Source organism: Scophthalmus maximus, chromosome 3 (genome assembly GCF_022379125.1).
Source record: "Scophthalmus maximus strain ysfricsl-2021 chromosome 3, ASM2237912v1, whole genome shotgun sequence".
NCBI classification, from domain to species: domain Eukaryota; kingdom Metazoa; phylum Chordata; class Actinopteri; order Pleuronectiformes; family Scophthalmidae; genus Scophthalmus; species Scophthalmus maximus.
In genome coordinates, this window is record NC_061517.1 from 26,217,302 (window position 1) to 26,240,229 (window position 22,928).

General features: G+C 46.0%; 2 protein-coding genes across 8 annotated transcripts in view; one reads left to right on the forward strand and one right to left on the reverse strand.

The window, feature by feature from the left end:
- LOC118314126 (NACHT, LRR and PYD domains-containing protein 12) overlaps positions 1-22,928 on the forward strand; it is a 593,122-nt gene that overhangs the window by 125,296 nt on the left and 444,898 nt on the right. The gene's annotated exons all lie outside the window — the stretch shown is intronic.
- unc5db (unc-5 netrin receptor Db) overlaps positions 1-22,928 on the reverse strand; it is a 163,928-nt gene that overhangs the window by 89,345 nt on the left and 51,655 nt on the right. For all 3 annotated transcript variants that reach the window (XM_035640334.2, XM_035640332.2, XM_035640335.2), the window contains exon 2: positions 675-890. In XM_035640334.2, the coding sequence (XP_035496227.2) occupies positions 675-890 (216 nt within the window). The remainder of the gene's footprint in view (positions 1-674; positions 891-22,928) is intronic.

The window sequence follows — 22,928 nt, forward strand, 5'->3', positions numbered from 1 at the left end:
CTTTATTCCCAATAAAGCCGCTTGAGACGGAACTTAAATTAGAAATATGTTGACTGATATATTTTTTGCATCTCCCGAGATATGTAAATCATCATTAGACGTGTGGAACCTACACACAAAGACCTTTTCAGACTTTCACTTCAACTGTAAGAAAACCCGCCACTCAAGAAGCCCGTCCCTCATGGTGAGTGGAAAATGTGTTTTCAGGCCATTCCTCTTAATCCCTGCTTCCACACAGCTCAGAGTCTAAAAGTAAATCGAGACTGACCTGCCAAGAGAAACACTCATTTATGTTCAAATGTATCAAAGCGAATCAGTGCACGTTGACATGCGAAGCCAGTATCAGTATTTTCCATGTGTCGGTATCGTGACAAATTAAATGAAGTTCTGAGTCAGAACAAGAAGTAAAATGTAGCTGCCCCTTAAAATGAATGAAATATCATTATGTAATAACTGAATAAGCAAATGATTCTGTTTCCCTGCAGTCAGCGAGGAGTTAGAACTTTTTTGGAAGTATTTGATTAAAAAAACAATTTCACAATTGGCCACTGATTGGACTGAATGTACCCGACTCAACAATACAGAGACGTTTTCCAGCCGACGGTCTGACGTCCCGCTAAAACCCAGAGGTCCCTTCAGCCTGAGGAATAACCCGTCGCGGAGCGTCATCTTACCGGTGTTGAGGTCCTTGTACTCCTGGGAGAAGTGCTCGTTCTGGTGCACCCATTCCCCGTTGCACTTGAAGAAGATCTGCAGGGCAGGCGCGGCGCGACAGCGCAGCTTGATGGGGTTGCTCTTCACTATGTAGGCGTCCTCCGGCTCCTGGATGAAGTGCGGCAGGGTGCCCTGCGCCGAGGGCAGGGCGTCCGGCTGGGCCTCACCCGCAGCACCTGCAAAACAACACCTCAGTTACTCCGTCGGCCCGCCATAGGTCGACTGACAGAAACAGAGGAGCATGCACGTCCTCTTCTAGTCGGATGCGCAATTCCGTGACAAACACTGTGTTTTTAACAGCAGCGGAACGGCAGCTGCTCGGCGGACAATGATCTGAACTCCCCATTCATCAAAAGCGACTGATTCCCCAGACGGCGGCCGCGGGGTGTGAATACGTCTCATCTGAGCCACGAGGCTGAGACAAGATGGACGCTTTTTTTGGTCCACACACAAACCCAAAACAATTTAAAATCAAACTTGTCTGGATTATGTTTGTAGATCGCCAATGTGCCACCATCTTCTACGACTATTCACAGCAGGTTTACCCTTTTTAGTTTCAGTGTGCCGAGGGGCCGGCCCAGCTGACGATTCACCTTCGTCTCTTCATCATGACGCTTTTAAAGAAGCAACAACCTCGGGGCCTGTGAGAGCGAGGTGATTTTTGTTACGGTTGTTCTTTCCTCTAGTTTGAAGGCAGGTGTCGGCGCCACGCGGCGTCCCGTACTCGCCCGCCTTCGACCCGGAGCACAGAGAGCTCCGAGGGCCGGGACAATGAGGGAACAGGATGTTTGTGATCCTGCCATCCCCGGGATCCTTCTCAGAATCCCGCCTCGGCCCCATCGAGGCAGCTCCGGCGAAGCTATTCAGCGCCGTAAAAAGCCTGTGAAAGCTATTACACCCCACCGTCAAATCCAATTCTGTGCCCTGGAAATCGAATCGGCCGCCTCGCCACCTCGCTCAATCAATGTTGTCCTTGTTAAATGGGTAAATGAGCGGTTGCAGGTGGAAAGAGAGGCCACGCGTAAAGCAAACAGGCAGGGAAATAATATGCCGACGCTCCCCACTCCACGACGGGGAGACGTCTCGTTCATCTCGCTTTCACGTGCACTTCCTGTTGCCATTAAAGCCACCATTAAACTCTGCTTTATTGTGTTCAATACAATTAACGGGGCTGCCGCAAATGTTTTCTCATAAAAATGATCCATGCACTGGTAGGTTACATGATATTTAAATCTTTAAACATTCACAAAATAATAAAGATTTCCTGGTAAATGACGTGGAAAATATGCGTGGAGAGTGGCAGTGTAAAATACATTATAAATAAATTATTAAAATATCAACAGATGATGTACTCTATTTACTTTATTTGTGTTTTTACTCAAGTACTGGGCTAAAGAAGAAAAAACTGCATTTACATATTTAAAGGAAATATTACACCTTTACTTTACATTTATTTGATGGTTGATTATTTACTATTTAGAGTGAGATTTTTGGTTTAAATAATCGTGGTGTATTATTAATAATATTAGTTTTTTTTATTGATCCCTGGGTAGAAATTCACAAATCTCCCCAACCCTGAAAGAATTGACCTTTGCCCTTTAACCCAATTTCACCAGCTACAGCATTAATCACATGAACACATTTCTTTGTTTTATTTCAACACGTGTGTTATTGTGTCCTCACACGTTCATATTCAATCTGAGCATCTTTTTCTCAAATGATAATGATGCTGCAAACATGTCTAAATCATTTTAACATGACTTTGTTGTGGCGTTGTTTCTACGCGTTGACAGAATTTGGTTGCGTTTGGAATATAGTTTGGATTGGACCTAATGCGTTTTTAAGAAATGTGCTCATGCATCCGTGTTCTTCCTCATGTCCGTGTCACTTTTATTCAATATGGGTTTAATTGTTCTAGTAAAAATGCTCCATTCTGCGGCATTAGGTCGGCGGCACAACGGAAGATTGTTTTTCTGTTGTAAAAGCAGGTACATGATGTGGAATCATGCGCGACAAGTGGGGCGAACAGGAAGAGAAAAAAACACTGAACACACAGGTTTGATTTTGTAATGAGAAACATGGACGACCGCAGCAATTTCCTCCACAACCGCCGGAGTGACGGGCGGGAAAATAGTTCTGAGGCAGATGGAGATTGGATTATTGCCTCGCTGCTCGGTGCTGGTGGATGAGAGGGACCAAAACTGGATGATGGGTTCAGGGACAGTAAATGAAATCAATTCATTACGTCTAAGTGTGCAGAGAGGAACTTGGCCCAGTGCACACATCTGACGCAGAAATTGACTTCTGCCAGATTTTTCAATTTAATCTCGAACGCCGCGTCGCATTTTAATCCATTTACAGCCAATTAAGCACTTGTGTCATACAAGACATTAAAACCCAGTGACAAAGAACAGAGACAAAGGGCTGCGAGGAAGAAAAAACAACTCGTGGTGGATTCCTGACGTCTCAACATCACAGGCTGCAGCCACATTTGAGCCTCGGTCTCGGCTCTGCAGTCTCTCTCTGTCCACCTCACTTCATGTGGAGCTCGATCCATAGCAACCCCCTGGTTTTTATATATTAAAATATATATATATATATATATATATACAAGGAACGGGCTATTGTGACACCTTGCATGTAATTATCCTTCTCATCTTGAGGCAAACCGTTGGGTTTCCGCGTCGGTACTTTGTCTAACCTTAGCGACCTGTGTCTTGTCGACGCGTTTCCAAGGAGCGACCGCCGGCTGCCGTCTGCACGCAGCCGCACGCCGCCTCCCGCAGACCCTCGCGGCGTTTTTCCTCCGAAACAGCAAAGCCCCCCACCCCCTCGCTGGGTTTACATTAAACCGCACGACTCCTACGTGAGCTGCTTATCACACATCCATCTCTGACTGTTTCACTCGCTTCAGTGGACCACGGAAAGTAGACTTTTTGTTCCGTTTTGCTGTGTCAAATGCGGTGCCTACAAGTAGAGATGATAAATAAGGACCAATATTCACTGTGATGCAGTTGCAATAAAACAATTCCACTTTTTAAAGACCCCTGTGAACTGGAAGGGGGACGACTTAGGGGGTTGATTGCAGCAGCAGCCAGGAAAACAACACCGACACAATGGCGCCTGTCTTCATTATGTTATCATTTGACTGTGCGTAATGACTAACAATGGAGAATTAACATTCTTTTTCAGTGGATTAGGAGGTTCATAAACCCTCTGCCAGTCCAACGTGAACAAATAAACCAAGCATGCATGGTGGTCAAGAACACCGACAGAGTTATAAGCCTTTTACATTTCAGAGGTTTTTCATTTAAGCTCTGGTAAAAGATGAGGAATAAAAGAGACGACTGGGGCAAGTGATTATTTTACAAGCAGCTGAAATCACAGAACAGCCGTCGTCTTCAACTCGTGCCGGCCAACTTTCCATCGGTTTTCACTGTCGCAGACAAATTTCCAATGTCGGTATGAAATCATGAGCGTTTTGATTCGTTTGACATTATCGTAAGTTTTTAGTCTTCGCTCACGCAGATAGTGGCGTAAACATAGTGTACAACCAATAGGTGGGCTCTTCTCAGAACCCAACGGGAAGCAGAAGAGCGCGTTGGGCGACGCACGCTGCAACATCGCACGGAGGCTCCGCTGAAGCCTCGAGAAACGACCTGGTTACAGGCACCTAGTCTCCGCAAAATCATAGACTGCGACGGAAAACTCTGCGGCTAATGACACAATGTCTTCAGACGTGAGAGGGCGTCAGACTTAAGTCTTTTAAAAGTCTTTTCAGTGTCTTTTCCAAATCGTCTAGTGTGTGGGAAGCATTGTGTGTCTGGCGAATCAGGATTTTGTGCCAGCTTGGAAATGGCTTGGACGTCACGGCCGGTTAAGAAGTCGTCTCGATGGGTCACGTTTCACTCATAGTCTTGTCCAGACAGTGTAATGTAATAATAATAATAATAACATAGCAGATCTCTGACTTAGTGTTTTGGACCATTGCTGGATTGTAGAGCTGTGTGCAGCGCTCTTTGCCCCTCTCTCACTCTCTCTCTCACTCTCTCTCTCTCACTCTCTCTCTCTCACTCTCTCTCCCTCGGTGCTCGTCCCTCTCTCACTCTCTCTCTCTCACTCTCTCTCACTCTCTCTCTCTCACTCTCTCTCTCACTCTCTCTCCCTCGGTGCTCGTCCCTCTCTCACTCTCTCTCTCACTCTCTCTCTCTCACTCTCTCTCCCTCGGTGCTCGTCCCTCTCTCACTCTCTCTCTCACTCTCTCTCTCTCACTCTCTCTCTCACTCTCTCTCTCTCACTCTCTCTCTCTCACTCTCTCTCCCTCGGTGCTCGTCCCTCTCTCACTCTCTCTCTCTCACTCTCTCTCCCTTGGTGCTCATCCTTCTCTCACTCTCTCTCCCTCGGTGCTTGTCCCTCTCTCTCTCTCTCACTCTCTCTCCCTCGGTGCTCGTCTCTCTCTCACTCTCTCTCTCTCTCACTCACTCTCTCTCTCTCTCTCTCTCTCTCTCACTCTCTCTCACTCTCTCTCTCTCTCTCTCACTCTCTCTCTCACTCTCTCTCACTCTCTCTCACTCTCTCTCTCTCTCACTCTCTCTCCCTCGGTGCTCGTCCCTCTCTCTCTCTCTCTCTCACTCTCTCTCACTCTCTCTCTCTCACTCTCTCTCACTCTCTCTCACTCTCTCTCTCTCTCACTCTCTCTCCCTCGGTGCTCGTCCCTCTCTCACTCTCTCTCTCACTCTCTCTCTCCCTCGGTGCTCGTCCTTCTCTCACTCTCTCTCTCTCACTCTCTCACTCTCTCTCTCTCTCTCACTCTCTCTCACTCTCTCTCTCTCTCACTCTCTCTCACTCTCTCTCACTCTCTCTCTCTCTCACTCTCTCTCCCTCGGTGCTCGTCCCTCTCTCTCTCTCTCTCTCACTCTCTCTCACTCTCTCTCACTCTCTCTCTCTCTCACTCTCTCTCTCTCTCTCACTCTCTCTCACTCTCTCTCTCTCACTCTCTCTCTCTCTCTCACTCTCTCTCACTCTCTCTCTCTCTCACTCTCTCTCACTCTCTCTCACTCTCTCTCTCTCTCACTCTCTCTCCCTCGGTGCTCGTCCCTCTCTCTCTCTCTCTCTCACTCTCTCTCACTCTCTCTCTCTCACTCTCTCTCACTCTCTCTCACTCTCTCTCTCTCTCACTCTCTCTCCCTCGGTGCTCATCCCTGCAGTAGAGTTGCAGAGACTCAGTGAATCAGTGGCTTGGTGTTCGTTGTTTTTTTTTTGTTTGTTTTTTTCATAAAAGTATCTCCCCGCTGTATATGGAGTCTATATATGTTCCCCTGTGAATCCCATTCTATAACGTAATCGAAGATTTTTTAATGAGTTTGAAAGCCTCGACTATTCTAAATCTCTTCAATGACAGCTTTCAATTAAAAGCTTTGGATTCATATGTTAATTTTGACTAGTAAAATTTGTATGGGACCTTCAACCATCAGAGGATTAGAGTATATTTGAAAAAAAGGCACCACCAGTAGCCACTCTGATTGGCTATTTCATTTTTATTTAATACCTTCCTCTTCTTCCTCCAGTCTGTTAATTATGATAATGAATTTCAGTCAGCGCATTTGCATGGAAGCCTGCTAATAAAAGGGAGTTTGTCCAAACCGAGAGGAACAAGGCTTCAGCATGATTCGAAGCACCAACACGTTTAATGATTCGACCGTGCAATCGTCCTCCATCGAGCACCTTCCCCACCGTCGAGCACCTTCCCCACCATCGAGCACCTTCCCCACCGTCGAGCACCTTCCCCACCATCGAGCACCTTCCCCACCATCGAGCACCTTCCCCACCATCGAGCACCTTCCCCACCATCGAGCACCTTCCCCACCATCGAGCAGCCCTATTCTAATCGGCTAATTGCTGCTATGATGAATAAAAATAGTCTGAGAGCGCCCAGCAGAGACAGGCCTCTCCTTTCACTTTTTTTTTCTTCTTTTCCCCATTGCACAACAACTAATAATGCGCCATGTCCCTTTCTCTTCATGTTTAAACATCCAGCACATTCAAAGGTAGCAGATAATTGGAACAAGGTGACAATCCATGCTCCATAAACCAGGAGCTGTGGCACTGGCTGCTCCACTCGTGATGGCTGCTCATAAATATCAGCCGTAATGAAGGAAATGACTGCGGCACCAATAAGTCACTTATTCCCTCATTACGCTGGTTAATTTTAACACCGGCCTCTGAAATGCTCCCTCGCCCTATCTGCTGCCAGTCACGGGTTTCCACCTGACTTCACACGGGGCTCAGCGCAGTGGACCCGCAGCTGATAAATGCCCCGAGTATCAATCTGCATACAGGGGACACGGGCGACATGCCGGCGGTGCTGTCGGTTCAGGCTGGCTGACAGAGCCCGGCGGCCGGGGGACCATGTTGAACAAAAACAGATTCAAATCAACAGCCACCACGCGGGATGTGTGGATGCGCAGGGGAGGACAGAGACAGCACAGTGTAACGATGGAGCCTCATAAAAATGTTGACAGCTAACACTCTCTAGGGGATGAATGTTCATTACAGTCAACAATGTAAAGATGCAGGCCATCAACATATTGACGAATTTGTGAAGTTATTTCTGTGGGCATGGGCTCCTTGGTAGCACGATTATGTTCATCCAGTCTCCAAGCAGAGGTGAGACTTTCGTGAGAGATGATATAGAATATATATATATATATATATATATATATATATGGAGGAGCAAGCCGTTAGGAAAAAGGGAGTAAAAAACTTTTTATTAACCATATTTATGTTAATAAAGCAGCACTGATTCCAAAGATGTAGTTATCAAACCCTCATAACAAACAAATACAAGTGATATTACAGTTTAACCATAAAAATATGTTATGAATAAAAACAAAACGCAACCAAATATGTGGCTTTAATGCTAAAAAATGCCAGACAGAAAGCTTTCATTCTAACTTCTCCCTTACAATTGACTTTTAAGCCTTAAAGGGGCATTTAGCGATTTTGGAGAAAGCTTGTTTCTATCTTCGTGGTTGTAGATGATTTTCCTGCTCTGGCCGAGCAATACTCCCTCACTTTTACAAAACGTGTATTGCTTTGGAATCGCTTACCGCCCCTTTAACCAGCACGCGGCTGTAAACCATGACTGTGGACTGTGAACAGGTGGTGATGAAGCACACGATTGGCTTTTTACTTTTTAGTGCACTTATGGTAACAAGCACAGGTGTTGCAGGGGGAGACGGAGGTGCTAAAGGAAAAGACCAGGAGGAAATCAAAACCATTAGGATTCATTTTTTGGGGGGGGGGACTGGCAATGGGTCAGGTAGCCGCAGGTTCACGACAGTTACACTGCACAGAGTATGTGTCAAGGGTAAGAAAGACATATTTATATTAGTCCACTGGATGGCTGGGTTGTATGAGAAATAACTTCACACCAAGTGGCATCATGCTCTGTGCTCATACAGTCAGGATGAGTTGACTGTGTGCAGTCTGCAGTATGTGTTCAGTTACAGGTACAGGAAGGGCTGCACGTACGCAGGACTCTGGTTGGTCAATCAGTCCCTCCACTTCTCCGAAATATATAAATATTCATAATGTACTGCACTTTTTGAATAGATTGCTTTGAAATCCCCACAGACATCCAAGATCCCCGGGGGCTGTCTTAATTACAGCGATGATCCCCTGATATATTGCCGTGTACCATGTGATTATGAAATGCTTATTTCATGCCGAATTGTCTCGTCAAGCGTAGGTTGGACTCGTAGACTGTATAAGAATGGATGTAGACTCCGGATTCGTAAAAAGTAAAACCAATGTGGAAGTTCGTGGAACCTGAACTCTCTCGGATGACCCGCGGAGAGAAGCCTGTTTCTACAAAGACTTCTCACATAATGTCAGTAAACATTTTCCTGATGAGTGTATGGTTCAATCTCTAGTATCAAGACTACTTCAATACAGCATGATGTCAGTTTTTTTTACCCGTTTAGAGAAAAATAGACGATACGGCCCAATAGGCTTTGGGGCATGGATTCCCTGTGATTGCCAGCTAGTGGCGTCCAGTGGATGAGCTCTCAGTCGGTAAGCTTTGCAAATAACCACCCAGAGCTCAAATAAGTGTTTGAGTAAAACAAATGCATGAGGTCAAATAAAGTCATTAATAGGGGTCGGCCGATCATCGGGCTGGACAATGATCGGTCCGATATTCCACATTTTTATGATGATCGGTAGGGCCGTCCTCGTCCCAGGATGAACAACTGGCTTCGGCGTGCGTCCTGCTCAGATGTTAGAGAAGAGTTCCTGAAGGATCAGGCCGACAGCACTGGATACGCTTTTCCATGCAGGGCCTCCTGACTGAGTTGGACATTACTATTTTCACGAGGCCGCTCCACAGCTAAAGTCCTCTAAAACCGAACATTCTTCCTCTCGCATCCCAGAGATCACCGGGGGTTTCTCATGGATTTTTCTTTTCTTTTTTTTCCACAAACAGCTGAGGCGGGCGAAGGGCGAGGACGAGGAGCGTCAGGAGAGTGAGTATGGGCTTTACATGGCGAGCAGCCTCTCAGCGTTTCAGCAGGAGTCCTTCTCATTTGAAAAGCAGAGATTCGAGAGATGTCAGACTAATCCTCGACACTGAAGGAGAAAAGGGTTCGCCGAACAAAAATACCCAGCGAAAGGCTCTGCACACGGCAGCGCTGGGAGACCGCAGCGTGAACTCCAGGATAAAGGTGCTGGAGACACCGGGAGGACAGGAGCTCTGGTGAATACACATGAATGAGACGCACACACACACACACACACACACACACTACCATCTGTGGTTCCTTGATATTCACCCTGACGCTAACCGCAACATGAACTCTGAGAGGAATCTGATTCGAAGCCCAAAGGACCAGTAAGTCCTGCGTTCTTAGCCGAGTATATTTTACATCACTGCCACATATACAATCTATATTTTTTTCATTACAGCATTGCCAACCGCTCCTGCTCTCCATGCGTTCAAGTACAGAATAAATGTCAAGCATTAACGGCAGATGTATCAGTTCTAGGAAAGGGAGTTTAATGTGTGCAAAGGACCAGATGGATATAATCACGACTACAGTAGTTACAATAAAACCACACAATAAGATTCAAATTGTTGGTGTCTTTACACCAACTTACTAACCACGTACATTGCAAACATGATTTGCACGTGGCAAAAACATGCTGTCAGGCCCTCACGGACCATGTGACCTTCAGTCCCCTGAGCCCTTTCCTCCGTCGCCACATCTGATTACACACAACTTTGACAATAAAGGTCTTTTCACTATAGATTTCTAATAATTTATTTGTGCAAATTCCCTAACAGCAATTTGCAATGAATCAGTTTACAAAAAACAGTCAGTCTACAGTCTATGAGTGTGGCCCCTGGAACGACATCTGTGCATTTTTGTTGTAGCTACACAACTGTCTGCAGCGGTAATGCATCTTTTCCTTTTGGATAAATGACACCACATGATTGGATACATTCGCCCCTATGGGCTGGACATTTTCAAACAGAAGATAGCGTTGCCGACAGGACGTCGCTCAGGACAACCCAGGTGGCTGATGGGACGCCGTAAAGTGACACCACGGGACACGGAGCTGTATTTAATCACAGTGTCCGCCACGGAGACGAGTGAGCAACACTGATGTGTCCTTTGTGGTCGATTATTCAAAAACACAACGAGTCACTGTCAAACAGAGTGTGTACAAAAAGTTCACACGCGCCGACCCGACCGACCGAGAAAACACACGCACACGCGCGCAAACAGCTGCCTCGGCTAGGTCGCTTGGAAGAAAACAACTTTCGGAGCAGCAGGAGGTTTTTTTTCCCATTTCCTCGGTGGTCTGAAGGACCCCCCCCCCCCCCGGGAGACTCTTTGTGGATGATGACTCAATGCGCGCAGCGGAGCCGGGACACATTGTTTACAGATACACATTTGACAGCGTGACATTGTCAAGCAATCCCCCCCCACCACCACCACCACCACCACCACCACCACCCCCTCCACCACCACCACCACACCCTCCACCCCCTCCACCACCACCACCACCACACCCGGCTCGTGTGCTTCTCGGCGAAAGCCTCTTACACGGCCTGTGATCCATTCTAAAAGGTTGAATGCAATGAAAAGCAATTACTCGGCACATGTGTCCGCTGTCAAACAGCTGGCGGTGCTGCAGGTTCCCCCCCCCCCCCCCCCCGGTGATTAGAGAGCACGGATCCGGAGCGGCGTCTGATATGGGTTGTTTCTGTTGGATCCCTCGCGCTCCACCAGGGGCCCCGGCAGCCTCGCAGGCCCGATTGACTGAGACAGCCCCTGACAGTTATTGACAGGCCGCTCCACTCCGCAGGAAGGGCAGCGGGGAGAGCGGACGGGAGATTGAGCAAATCTCCATGTTGGGTCTGCTCACACATGCTGTCTGCTGCTTAGCTGTTTCCTTTCTCATTGTTCCAGGGTATTTCTTATGGACTGACGGTCGATATTGGCTGTTTATTAAATATCACACTTCTCACGCTCGTCGCGCCCTCCGGCGAGATCCGTCTTTAATAACCTCACAGAGGAGCAACAATAAAACTTGTTTTCCTTTGCACATTTCTCTCTATTCGCCAGTTTACAGTAGCTTTTTTTTCTTCTTCAAATTAATAAAAGCTTATCTTTCTGCTTTATGTATCCACACCACGCATTATATCGTGTGGTTTCAGCCTAGGACGTTTTTCGGAAAGCCTCTTTCCTCAGACAAATCCTCCGCTGCTCAGAAAGTGGTACGTTTCATATATTTGCAGCAGTTTATATGAAATGAATGAACGAACGCAACCAAACTGCTTCAGAGTCTTTATTATAATTGTATTTCTGGGAAAAGCCCTGCACCAAGTTCAAAGCGTCCTGGATATTTGTGACTGGATAATACCACATACAAGGTCGGGGACACATTAGCCAAAAAACTGAGAAGCTGTTGCAGAAATAAGTTTCAAGTCCACGTATTATTCGCAGGTTTTCCCTTTCCTTTAATGTGCAATAGCTTTTTTGGGCATTTAGATGATCTGCTAAGATACAAAGGCCTAATTCTGCGGCAAAGGGAGTCCTTCTCTTTCCCACAGAAAACACCGCTCTGGAAACGCCTCTTCTGCATTCCGGGCTCTTCCCCTTAAAATCGGCGATGTCACCGTCTACTGACGAGTTTGTCTCGGAAAAGATTTGCGACACACTCTCTGCGTCATCGCTTCACGCAGTTTATCAGATTCATGCAACTGCTTTCGTGGTCACCACTCGTCCTCTATGCTGCAGGCCGCAGGCGGGGCTGAAGCCAATCCCGGCTGACGTTGGGGCGAAACGCAGGGTACTGTGCACCCTGCTCGGGTCAGAGTTCACGGGGCCGACAACCAACCGCCACTCAAATTCACAGCGCCTGGCAATTTAGAGCTTCACTTGACCGAAGCCGAATGTCTATGGACTGTGGGAGGAAGCTGCACCCGAGGAACGCCAACACGGTCCCAGAGCCGTCTTGCCGTGAGGGCAGCGCTACCCACTGCACCGCCGTGCCGCCCACAAAAGAGTTGAAGACAGTATGTGTGGACTGTACAGTGTGATGGCAGTTAAATAATACAAAGCCTCGTGAAGACGGTTTAGGCATCGGGCATGAGTGAGCAAACTGGGACAGGGCAAATCTGAGTTTTTGATTAAACATAAATAAATGCATCGCACTGAAATTGATCATTTCTGTTAAGTCCACCACTGCTGTGTATTGTTCTGACATGTTTTCAAAGAATATCCACATACTGTATATTCTACCCATCAGCCGTGGGGTCTCATCTGAGCTCAGCATATTCGTCCGTGCCGACAAAGCGATGCAGGCGACAACCCGTGATCCCCGGGAGGATCGCAGGCTGCAACACGTGCTACCGTGTTTGCACCAGAAAAATCATTTTTCTCCCAATCAGCATTGGGGTGTTGTCTCCGTCTTACGAAAACCATTTCAATCATCGTCGGTGAGCAGACTCCATCACTCCACTACAGGCGGTGGAGACACCGTTGGCATCAGCAGCTCAGTTACAGGAGGTGTTGATTAACACATTAGGAAAAAACAGAAAGGGAAAACAAAAACTTCACTGACTGCAAGGTGCAAGGCACAATGCCTTGCCAACCCCATGTTCATAAGCACTTGATTTTATTGGATACCATCTCATTTTATGAAGAGACATTTTTTAATTAAATGTGACCCTTTGAGAAACAGTGTATTTCTCATGACGTCATGATTTCCACCAGCCTCTCACCTTTCAGATTCAGTCTTTCTTCGCCGTGGCTGTTGTTGTAGCTCAGTGGTTCCCGGACTTCTCGGCTCCCCGACCCCCAAATTGACAGCGCTAGAGACTAAAGGACCCCTAGTATCCCCCGAGCCCGGAGGTGGTCGAATTATGTCTTTATATCTATTCAAATATAGACATAACGAGAAGACAAAATAACAAAACTGTAACAAACGGTAGACACTGTATATGGGTACAGTACATGTATGTGATGAGCAGCAGGCTCCTACATTCTCACTTTCGTGTGCAAACGTACATTTTGGGAACTTTTATTTTCACAATTAATTCACCTAACTGCCCTTGTCAGGCTTTTTTTTTGTTTTTTGGAAAGCTGCTACAGACCGACAGGCAGATTGGAAACATGTCCGTCTGCAAAAGTTGATTACAGCTGTAAATACAATGTCGTTTGTCATGTAACTTTATGTCCCCAGGTGCTTGCCCCCCCCAAAAAAAGAAAAAAGGAGAAAAACATTGTTTCTCTATTAGCATTGCAGTTCACTAAGAAATGACTTGTTAGCATTGTTAGCAGTCATAATGGATGCTGGCGCTATAGCAGTGTGCCGCAGGCTCATCAGCATTACATCTGGGTCTCATGCATACACATGAGGCGTCTGCCGTCCTAATCCTCACGATACGGCTGAATCAATCTGCCCTTTATTAGACTTCCAGTCACTGTAGGAATGTTGCTGTTGCAAATACTGATGCCCCGGATTTCCATATTACTACAAAATCTGTCCGTGCCGTGGACTGCCTGGTGAGCGCGGCTCACCTTGCTTTTTATGTATCGCAGGCTCATCAGATTAAAAATTAATCCCAAGGCATAAAACAGGAGTAGACAGGTTGTGTGATTCACACACACACACACACACACACACATCTCACAAAACCAGCGGAATTCATTTGCCGCTCTAATGTCCTCCGTTTGATTAACCCCGAGATTGTTTGAAGAGCATTTTGTCGCTAAATTAATTCGCGCTCTCATTTCAAAGTGTCGAATGTGTTTCAGAGAAAAGGTTGACTTTTATACTCGGCACATTTGATCTGCCAAGGCGTCGAAAAACCAGGGCGGTCGGAGGACACGCGCACGTTTTTGACGTCTTGTCACTCTGGTTACCTAATCTGTACGTGTAAGTGTTAAATCAGCTTATAGGATAACTGCTATCTATATATAATATAATCAACGTGACCATGATGGGTGTGAAGACTGTATTAAAAGACAAAACAAAACATTGCACCGAAGGACGGAACAAAGAATCATTTCCGTCCGGAGCGCATGACATTAGAATTAGACATAAATAAAATATCACAGGCGGCATCTCCGCCAAGGAGAGAGAGAAAAAAGATCTCCAGCCAGAATGGAATGTGTCGGGCCGTGCGGATGGCTTTGATCACTCTTTCAACGATAGCAAATGGCTTAAGCATTACCTGCGCCGTCTCTTGGCACATTCGGAATGAAAGGCCGGGAAACTAATTACACACCGCGGCCGCCTGACAAAGCTCCAATTCCAACTCATTTCCCCTGTCAAGCTGGGAAAAGGGGGCGGACGCTGGAACTTGTCAAGCTCAAGACTTATTTTGCATAACCGCACACCACCAGCGCCCCACCTTTTGGGATTCGAGCTGTCCGGCCCACCGCCGCCTCCTGACGCGGGGGAAGTGCACCGCGGCTCAGCGGTCACGGGGTGAACTGAATCTCCGAAGACAAAAGCCATACGGCACGGGGCTGATTTATTTACGAGCGAGGGGCCACGGGGGGTCCATGCCGGGATCCGGGGGGAAATGGCCTCCAAACCCTCCAGAGGCTCTGATGGATCTTATTTAACGCTCTGCTTTACACCGTGCAGGTAAACTCAAGGCGTTTTCCACCACAGTTGTCGTCACACAACCACAGATGTAGACAGTGCATAGATAGATGCAACCCTGTGGCTCTGCTGAATTTTGATTCTCCTGGTTTCAATTGTGGCCCAACAGTAATGTGAAGCAGGCTGTTTTATAGTCTACACAACATTTACCTTTTCCAGGGTCGTTGGGCTTGAGCCTAGGCATTGTAGCATTCAAACCTGACAGTGGAAACCCGACGGGTCGATCAGACGTCTCCGACACGCGCCTCGCGGGGTTTCAGACTTTTAATGTCTTTGGGATCGTGAAAAGGAAAAACCCACACAGTCTCCGGTGCACACACAAAGGAATCAAATGCGACATAACATTTTGAGCGAGCTCATTTTACGTTTGCTGGTCTGCAGCCAAGCAGAGTCACGGGTCGCGAATGTTAACATGTCTGTCAGTTCACTCGATCCAAACCAAAGAGGAGGGTTTTTTTTCTCCACGATTACACGTGGAAGGGCATCAACCCAGCAGCCACATGATTCGCCTGCGTCCGTCGGTCACGCCTCTCGGAAATCGAAAATGAACCAACAGGTACCAGGCTAATACGCATTCGGGCGTAAGTCGGGCTACGCCAGGCTACGACTCAGTCACCCTGGAATCTCAAATCTACAAGTAAATCAGAAGAAACTTAACTTTACAAGTCAAAAAAAACCAAAACTGGCCAAGATAACAGAAAATGTTAATTTGCTCCGAAAGCCAATATGCCAATCTCATTTCACCGAAGCATTTCGTCTTTCAGCTGTCAGCTCCGTCCCATTGATTTATGAATATATCATTTTGTAATTGATGGAGCGGTTTGCTGGAGGCCCTTGTTAATATTTCACTTGACCTCTCACCAAATTGGAGTTTATCATCTCTGACAGACGACTCCACCGTGCGGAGGAATGTGCGATGCGAAATGGAAGCTGTTGCTCCGCTCTCCGTCGCATTAAAAATGCAACACGGAACCTGGCAGAGGTGAGGCGTAATGAGCGGAAGCAGGCACCTGGGTCCCCGGTACGTCCTGTTCAGACAGACTACCCAACTGCTCTGTCTGGGAAAACTCCAATTCTGCTTCATTCATGCTTCGCCGTGGCTTGGTTCACATCTGTCCTATAGAGAATAATATGCTGTTCGTATGGATTAATCAGATTCGACTGGCCTTCAGATGAACATATTATATTTATGGGTGTGCAATGTACAGCATATGTAGTATGTATACGAATGTATACTGCATTATCTAATAAGTGTTAGAATATAATATATAGTACATCCACGTAGGTGTGAATGATCTGTTATAATGCAATATGTAGGAGGAATTATAATTTCATATATGGTGTCATGTGATCCCATGTCCATTAAAATGTGGGTAATTCAATCTTCATCGCCGTCTATAATGAGCGCCATCGCATTATAATTGTGTTAAAATGAGATTGCATCATGAGGAGGGCGAAGTGCCCCCCCCCCCCCCGCCGGCAGGGACGGGACGGTTACAAGGTAGATATCATCTCCTCCGACGCCCATTGTGCGGCCGGCTCCCTGCGCCGGAGCACGGGGCCTGGGAGCATTGATGGAATTGATTCAGCGGACGGAGCCCAATCTTTGGACACTTTGCGGCTATTGACCGCGGCTTCAAATCTGAAATTTCGAAAACAGAACTCAGCCGGGGATTTAATTAAAACTCAAAAGAAGGAATGACTGACACTGCGGACAGGGTAGCTGCGAGAAATCAATTGTGCAATGCAAATGAGTTTCCAATCCCCCTTTGCAGTCTGCTGCCATTATATATTTATCTATCCTTTTTTCTTTTTTCTTTCCCACAGCCTTGTGCTGCATTCCCAACTGGGGGCACTTCTCTATTCGGCAGTTCAGAAGATAAGCAAATGCTTTTAAGCTCATTACAAAATAAAAGAAAGTGGTATTACAATTTGGATTGCCACCCCACTTTCATGTCATCCAGAAAGGCCTGCCAAAGATCCAATTACTGCCAATATGAAAAGGCGATATTTAAAGGAAAAATCCACCCAAAAACGCTTAAGCGTCAAAAAAACAGCTATTGGGAATGTATGCTGGTGTATATTGTTTCCTATTTTTGGGGGATAACCAGCCAGATGTAAATGATATCTCAAGATACCTCCGGCACATCTGCCCGAAACATCCACGGCAAACATTGCGTTTTGAACTCAGTCCCTCAGAATGAAAGCAGCCAGAAGCCATTTTCCACCGATGTAAAAAAAGAAATAATAATAATAATCATACAATGAGAAATCTATCCCAGACAGGTGTGTATTAGGGGAGGGGGCTGTTCCTTTCCTGTTTCCACGTTGGGAGCCATTTACAGAAGCCAAAGAGGTGGTCTGATGAAAAGTGGAGAAAAAAGTGAGGCACAAAAGGCACAAAAAAATGACCGTTGCCTGGCAATGCCAGACGACAATTTTCGATTTTTTTTTTTTTTGCTTATTGTAGTCGAGCGAGGCTGAATAGGCACATTGCTTGGGAGAGATGTTTTTTTTCCACCTCGGCTGTACAGAGAGAAAGACAGATGATTGACACGTCGTGTTGCTTAGAGATCAGTTACTAGATCTCATTGGGTGGAGGCATGTCGCCACGAGCTGCCATTGGTTTTTGGCTTTTCACCGTCAAGCTGGGAGAAAGAAAAGAAAAGTCTCCTCTAAATTATCCACCGGAACTGGAGCAGACGTTTGTCAGCGCTGTCGTGATTTGGAACGGCACGAGATAACATATCTGCATTGTGAATGCAGTCCATCATGCTGACCAACTCAATTCGGCCGTTTCCCGCAGTGCTTCAGAACATTTTAGCGAAACCCAAAGGAGGATTGAGAGACGTGAATACTGGACCCACGTTCGATACTGACACAACTCCAAATGAATAATGTTCCTTCTTCAGTGATGTCACAAATCCTCCAGGTGTGCATATTATTCGGGTTTGTTTCACGGACTATGCGACGGAGCGGTTCATGAGTCAACGGTTCACCAAAGTTTGACGGCAGAACATAATTCACCTATCTGAGACATGGACAGCGGACGTCAGCAGAACTCCCGCGCCTCAGACGGGTTCTATGTCGAGTTTGTGCGTGTATGAATTTGGACGATTACGAACGAGTGAATCGAAGATCGAACAGTGAAATGTGAAATGAATTTTGTGATTCCGTTTTTAAAAACCCATTCATTAATTCATCACTGAATAAACATTACTCATTCACCGTGAACTCCGAGGGATATTTCCTCTTCCTGCAGCCGAGATGATCGTTTTCTGTGAATATTTATCCAGAACTGATCTGATTTCTCTGCTGCGTGGAAATGAATGTACATTGAAAACCGCAATTAAAAATTGACATCATCAAAATAAATCATTGAGTGTCAAACTTAATGACGGCGCTCTTTCTAAACGGACCATTTAAATGCAAATGTTTTTAATCAAATTATAATTGCTTTTTATTAAATGTATCAATTATTCGATTGAGATTAAAAAAGGAAATATTCTTTCCCACTGGCACTTCTCACAGCACATCTTTTGGCATCAATGTTTTGCAAACTTTAACCTAGTGCTGGGCAATATGACAAAAAAGTTATATCGCAGGTGTTTCAATATTATACCGGTTTCACGGTATGTCACAGCAATTTTTTTTTGCTTATTCTACTGTCAGGAGTGTACAGTATAGAAAATAATTTCATCGGGAGAGGAGCAGTTCATATTGTGTGTGTGTGTGTGTGTGTGTGAGCATGCCGAGGTCGTGGGAGTTGTGAATGTGCGGTGCCGCTTACAGTCTGTCTTAATATTAATAAACGCCGCAGCGCCTCAATCTAAAAGCGAAATCTGTGCGTGGCCTCTGTCACGCTGTTGAGGAAAGTGAGGGGGTTTGTCCCTGGAGACCGTGAGACTTCCCGACCACGGTCTGGACGGCAAGCGGGAAAAGAGCGACACCAGTGTAGTGACGCTACACCCGTAAAATGGAAACAACTCGTATTTTTCCGACCTGTCCATCATGGTTTCTGCTCAAGAGCTCTAGGGTGCGGTTCCTCTCTACTATTGCTTGACCTCAGTGGAAAACGTCACGAGGTCAAGGAACGATGTAAAGGAGGATTCACAGGACTTAGGAAAACACTTTCACTAAACTACGTGGTCATGCGACGGCGGATGTTGTTGATGCGTCTGTCGTGGTGAAACTACACATTTCTGAAGATGAACTACATGAACCTCAGCGGCTCCATCAGCATGTTTCAGTGTTTGACCACCGTGTGACATCAGATGTAACAGTAACTGTAATCTGGGTCACGTTCATACTCCTTCTTCTTCTTCTTCTACTTTGGATTCAATCGTTTGCTCTCGTGCATGGCACATCAATTGTGGGGCGTCCATATCTCCTTACTCTCACATAGGAAGCTCCAGTGTACCCTATGCTAGAAGGAGACAGGAAAGGAAGCATTGAAGCTCCTTTCCTGTGCAAATTGGACAATTCGACCGTACCCCTAGCATGCCTTTCAGCGGTGCAGCAGTGAAAAGGGTCCCCCGCCCTTCAAACAGCGTCAGAGTGCTCTTCGCCACGTTCCAACCATAAGCACCGGTGTTATCATTACATGGATATCGTACGGAAAATGAACACCGGTATTCGCCATGTCCTGGTCAGACATGGGACAATAAACATCAAATCAACCCCCAAAAAATCTGAAATAACAGTCAATTATGCTATGATTGCCTTGCACATCCCATTGAGCACCGTCAGTCGAGCGCTGCTGTTCCAGGGAGAACTGACTGACAATGAAATAAATCAATACGTGTTGTTCCTGTTGAGGCCAAACTACGACGGTGATTCAGCGAGGCTGCCGCTGGTGGACCAAGTCCAGATAAATGGTCACTGTCATGGACGTGAGGGGGGTGGGGGGGCTATCACTGTGCAGATTTCCTCTGAATAACATCCAGTGAGAGGGGGCCTTGATCTCCGTCACCTTGCCAGCAGCTAATAGTGCATAATCGTTGATAATTGGCAGCCGGCAGCTTTTACAAAAGGTCCAGTGATTAATGCCAATTAAGAATGAAAAATGTGGAGTGGAGTGTCGTGCGTCTGTGTGTGTGTGTGTGTGTGTGTGTGTGTGTGTGTGTGTGTTGTTGTCATATGCGAGCGAATACTTGTGCATCTGACCTTGCCTGTTCCCCGAGCCCGGCTCCGACAGCCCTAACCAGCCGGCCTCATGCAATATCGAATGTGCTGCTTCAAAGGCAGCCCGGCTGCAGCCTCTGCCTGCTTAGACATGGCTGCTGCATCACACACGGAGACAGGAAGAAAAGCTGACAGAGTCAGAATAGATGGGGAGAGATAGCGAGGGGGGGGGATCTGTTGATGTCTCCTCTCTCCGAGGACCAGTGCCGAGTCAGCACAGACTTGAATGACGGACAGGGAGACAGAGTGAGATCTGGTAACGGGTGTCTGGGTGTGCATCTCAAATAAGAGTCTTTGTTGTGCCACTTCTGTCAAAGACAGGAGATGAGAAGTGCAGCAGTTCTGATACCAGCTCCACAATTAGGACTGTAAAAGATAAAAGAACATCCAATAATATCAATGCAGGTAGGAACGTGTGGTTAATGTCCCATCTACACTTATTCACTCTAGTATCCCAGTTCTTAGCCTTATCCTGTCGTTGGTAATAGTCATTATATGATGTTATCATGGAACCGGCGGGCCGGCACTCGCCGCGCCAACACGCACAACCAGCACTTCCACGTTTTTTCTCCTCACAAGCTGCTGCTGCTGCCCTTCTCGTCTGGGTTATTCATAAAGGCCCTGAATAAAGTGCATTAACCCAGGACGCACTGAAAACAGAACAGGACGTTTTCAAATGGAGCCGGTGGGACTGTGGTCACCACTCTGCAGAGCTGTGTACAGTACATGGTGCGTTTGGCGCGAGGACACTGCTGCTAGGCAACGACAACATGGACGCTAATACTAATACTAATGTCGGTGTCCAGAAGCCATTATGACAGAGAGGGGAGGAATGAGACTGTTGGGAATATCAACATAACATAAGTGAGTCTGTACAACCAGCACTGCTCTCAGTAGAACACACACAAACACACACACACACAAAATTCACTGGTACACTTAAAGTGCAATGAACAAACTGTGCAATATTTGTATTTATATTTTTTCTCCATGTGTCAATATTGCTACTGCTCTGTATATAGTATTTATATATCTTTTTTTATATTTTGTTATATTTTCTACATACCTATTGCTTTTTTTAAATGTCTTCCTATATTTTTCTGTCCCTAATTTCCCTATTGTGGGACGAATAAAGCCATATCTTATCTTATCTCATCTTAAAACTGCAACATATTAACTTGGCGTCCAAATAAAAATTTACTTCCATGGCATCCGCCATTTCTGAGAACAGCAGCAAACACATCACCACTCATAAATGCTGAAGTCGTAAGAGGTGGGTTATTCAGACGGATGCTTCTTGTGAACATGGTAAACATGATTCCATTTGAGGTCAGCACGAGGACAAATCCTGCCTGGCAACCTTATTGCACCACAGCGTGAAGACGATTATTTTTGACTCTAATAATAGAAATCGCTGTTCCTTTAGACAAATTAATCAATGGAGTAAACATAAGCAATATCTACAATTGGTACAAACAAGGTGGCACATAACTTAACATATTACATTTTGTCAATCTGTGGTGTGAATTTAGAAATGATGAATTACTTGGTCTAACTAATATGTAATTGTGAAAACGTACCAACGTGAACGGGTATAATTCGATACGAGTGAGTCACATATGAGTGCGGGAACCCGTGATCATTTTCATGGTGGATGAAAAATTCGCTGAATATTCTCACAGCATTTTCACATTTAGCCTGAGGTGATACCCGCGACCTGTCCACGGAATCAAACAGCTGCGATTTTACAGCCGAACCAAAGATCACACCCCCGAGCCGAAGAACATTTTTGGAGTTTTTTTGCTCAAGAGGTGACGTCAACAGTTAGTCAATTGTCAGACTTGCTGCCAATTCAATTTCTTTCCCGCTAAAACACCCTGAACTTATCTGCAAATCATTCATTGTCAGCATATGTCAATTGTTTTTCTATGCAATATTTGCTCCTGACTCCAAAATACTACTAAATACATATTTTTTTAATAACGACTGTGTTCCTTTAAATAAACATTGGGCGTTTCAGCTCCTTCTTACGGCACCTGCCATGTGTAAAGCAGGTGGAATTGTTTAAGGTTTGAGAGTTTGTAGTTATAGAAGTCAAAATTTAAATTAGTGGGCATAAGATCCTAATGTCTCCTCAAGTGAGAGCTTGTGTACAACATTTCACCTGGAATTTCTATCAGTTGAATCACCAGTGTTTTATCAGAGAAGCAAAACTGACCTTTAAATGAATTCGAAGCAAATCCTGTTTTTTTGTGTGTGTGCAGCCAACTTCTTCATTTAACATGCAAAGGAAGTCATTAATCGGAGAGTTGGTTCGCTTCACTAAATTCCAAACAGCTGCGCCTGTTAATTTGAAAATATAAATTTTGCGGTGAACAGGTTTTCTGCATCATCATGCCGCCGCAGTCAGAACTGAAATCCTGTGTGTTTTTCAAGAAGAGAACCAATCGACGTTGCTATGGAAAGTATCTTCGATTTCTTCACCGTTAAATCTCAGGCCGTATTGTTTTCAGTGCTTCGTCAGCTCCCGCCCAACACCAAGACGCTGAACTGAACTCAATCTGCCAGATTTCCATCTGGAACATGTCATCTTTGACCTTCGTGCCAGGTCGTCTCACTGCTTAATGCGGTGAGGAACAATCTGTCTCAAACTGTCTTTTGAAAGCAGTTTAGGAGCCTAATCAGATTCCTCTATTCCCCGACTGACAGAGACGTTCTCCAGACAAGGCTTTAAAAGGGGGCCCTGATAAAAAGTACGCCTGCCTTGTGTTTGTGTGGAAAGCTTTGCCAAAGGTTTGACTCCACTTCGCTGACACTTAACAAGAGCCTGGAGAGGATCCTATACT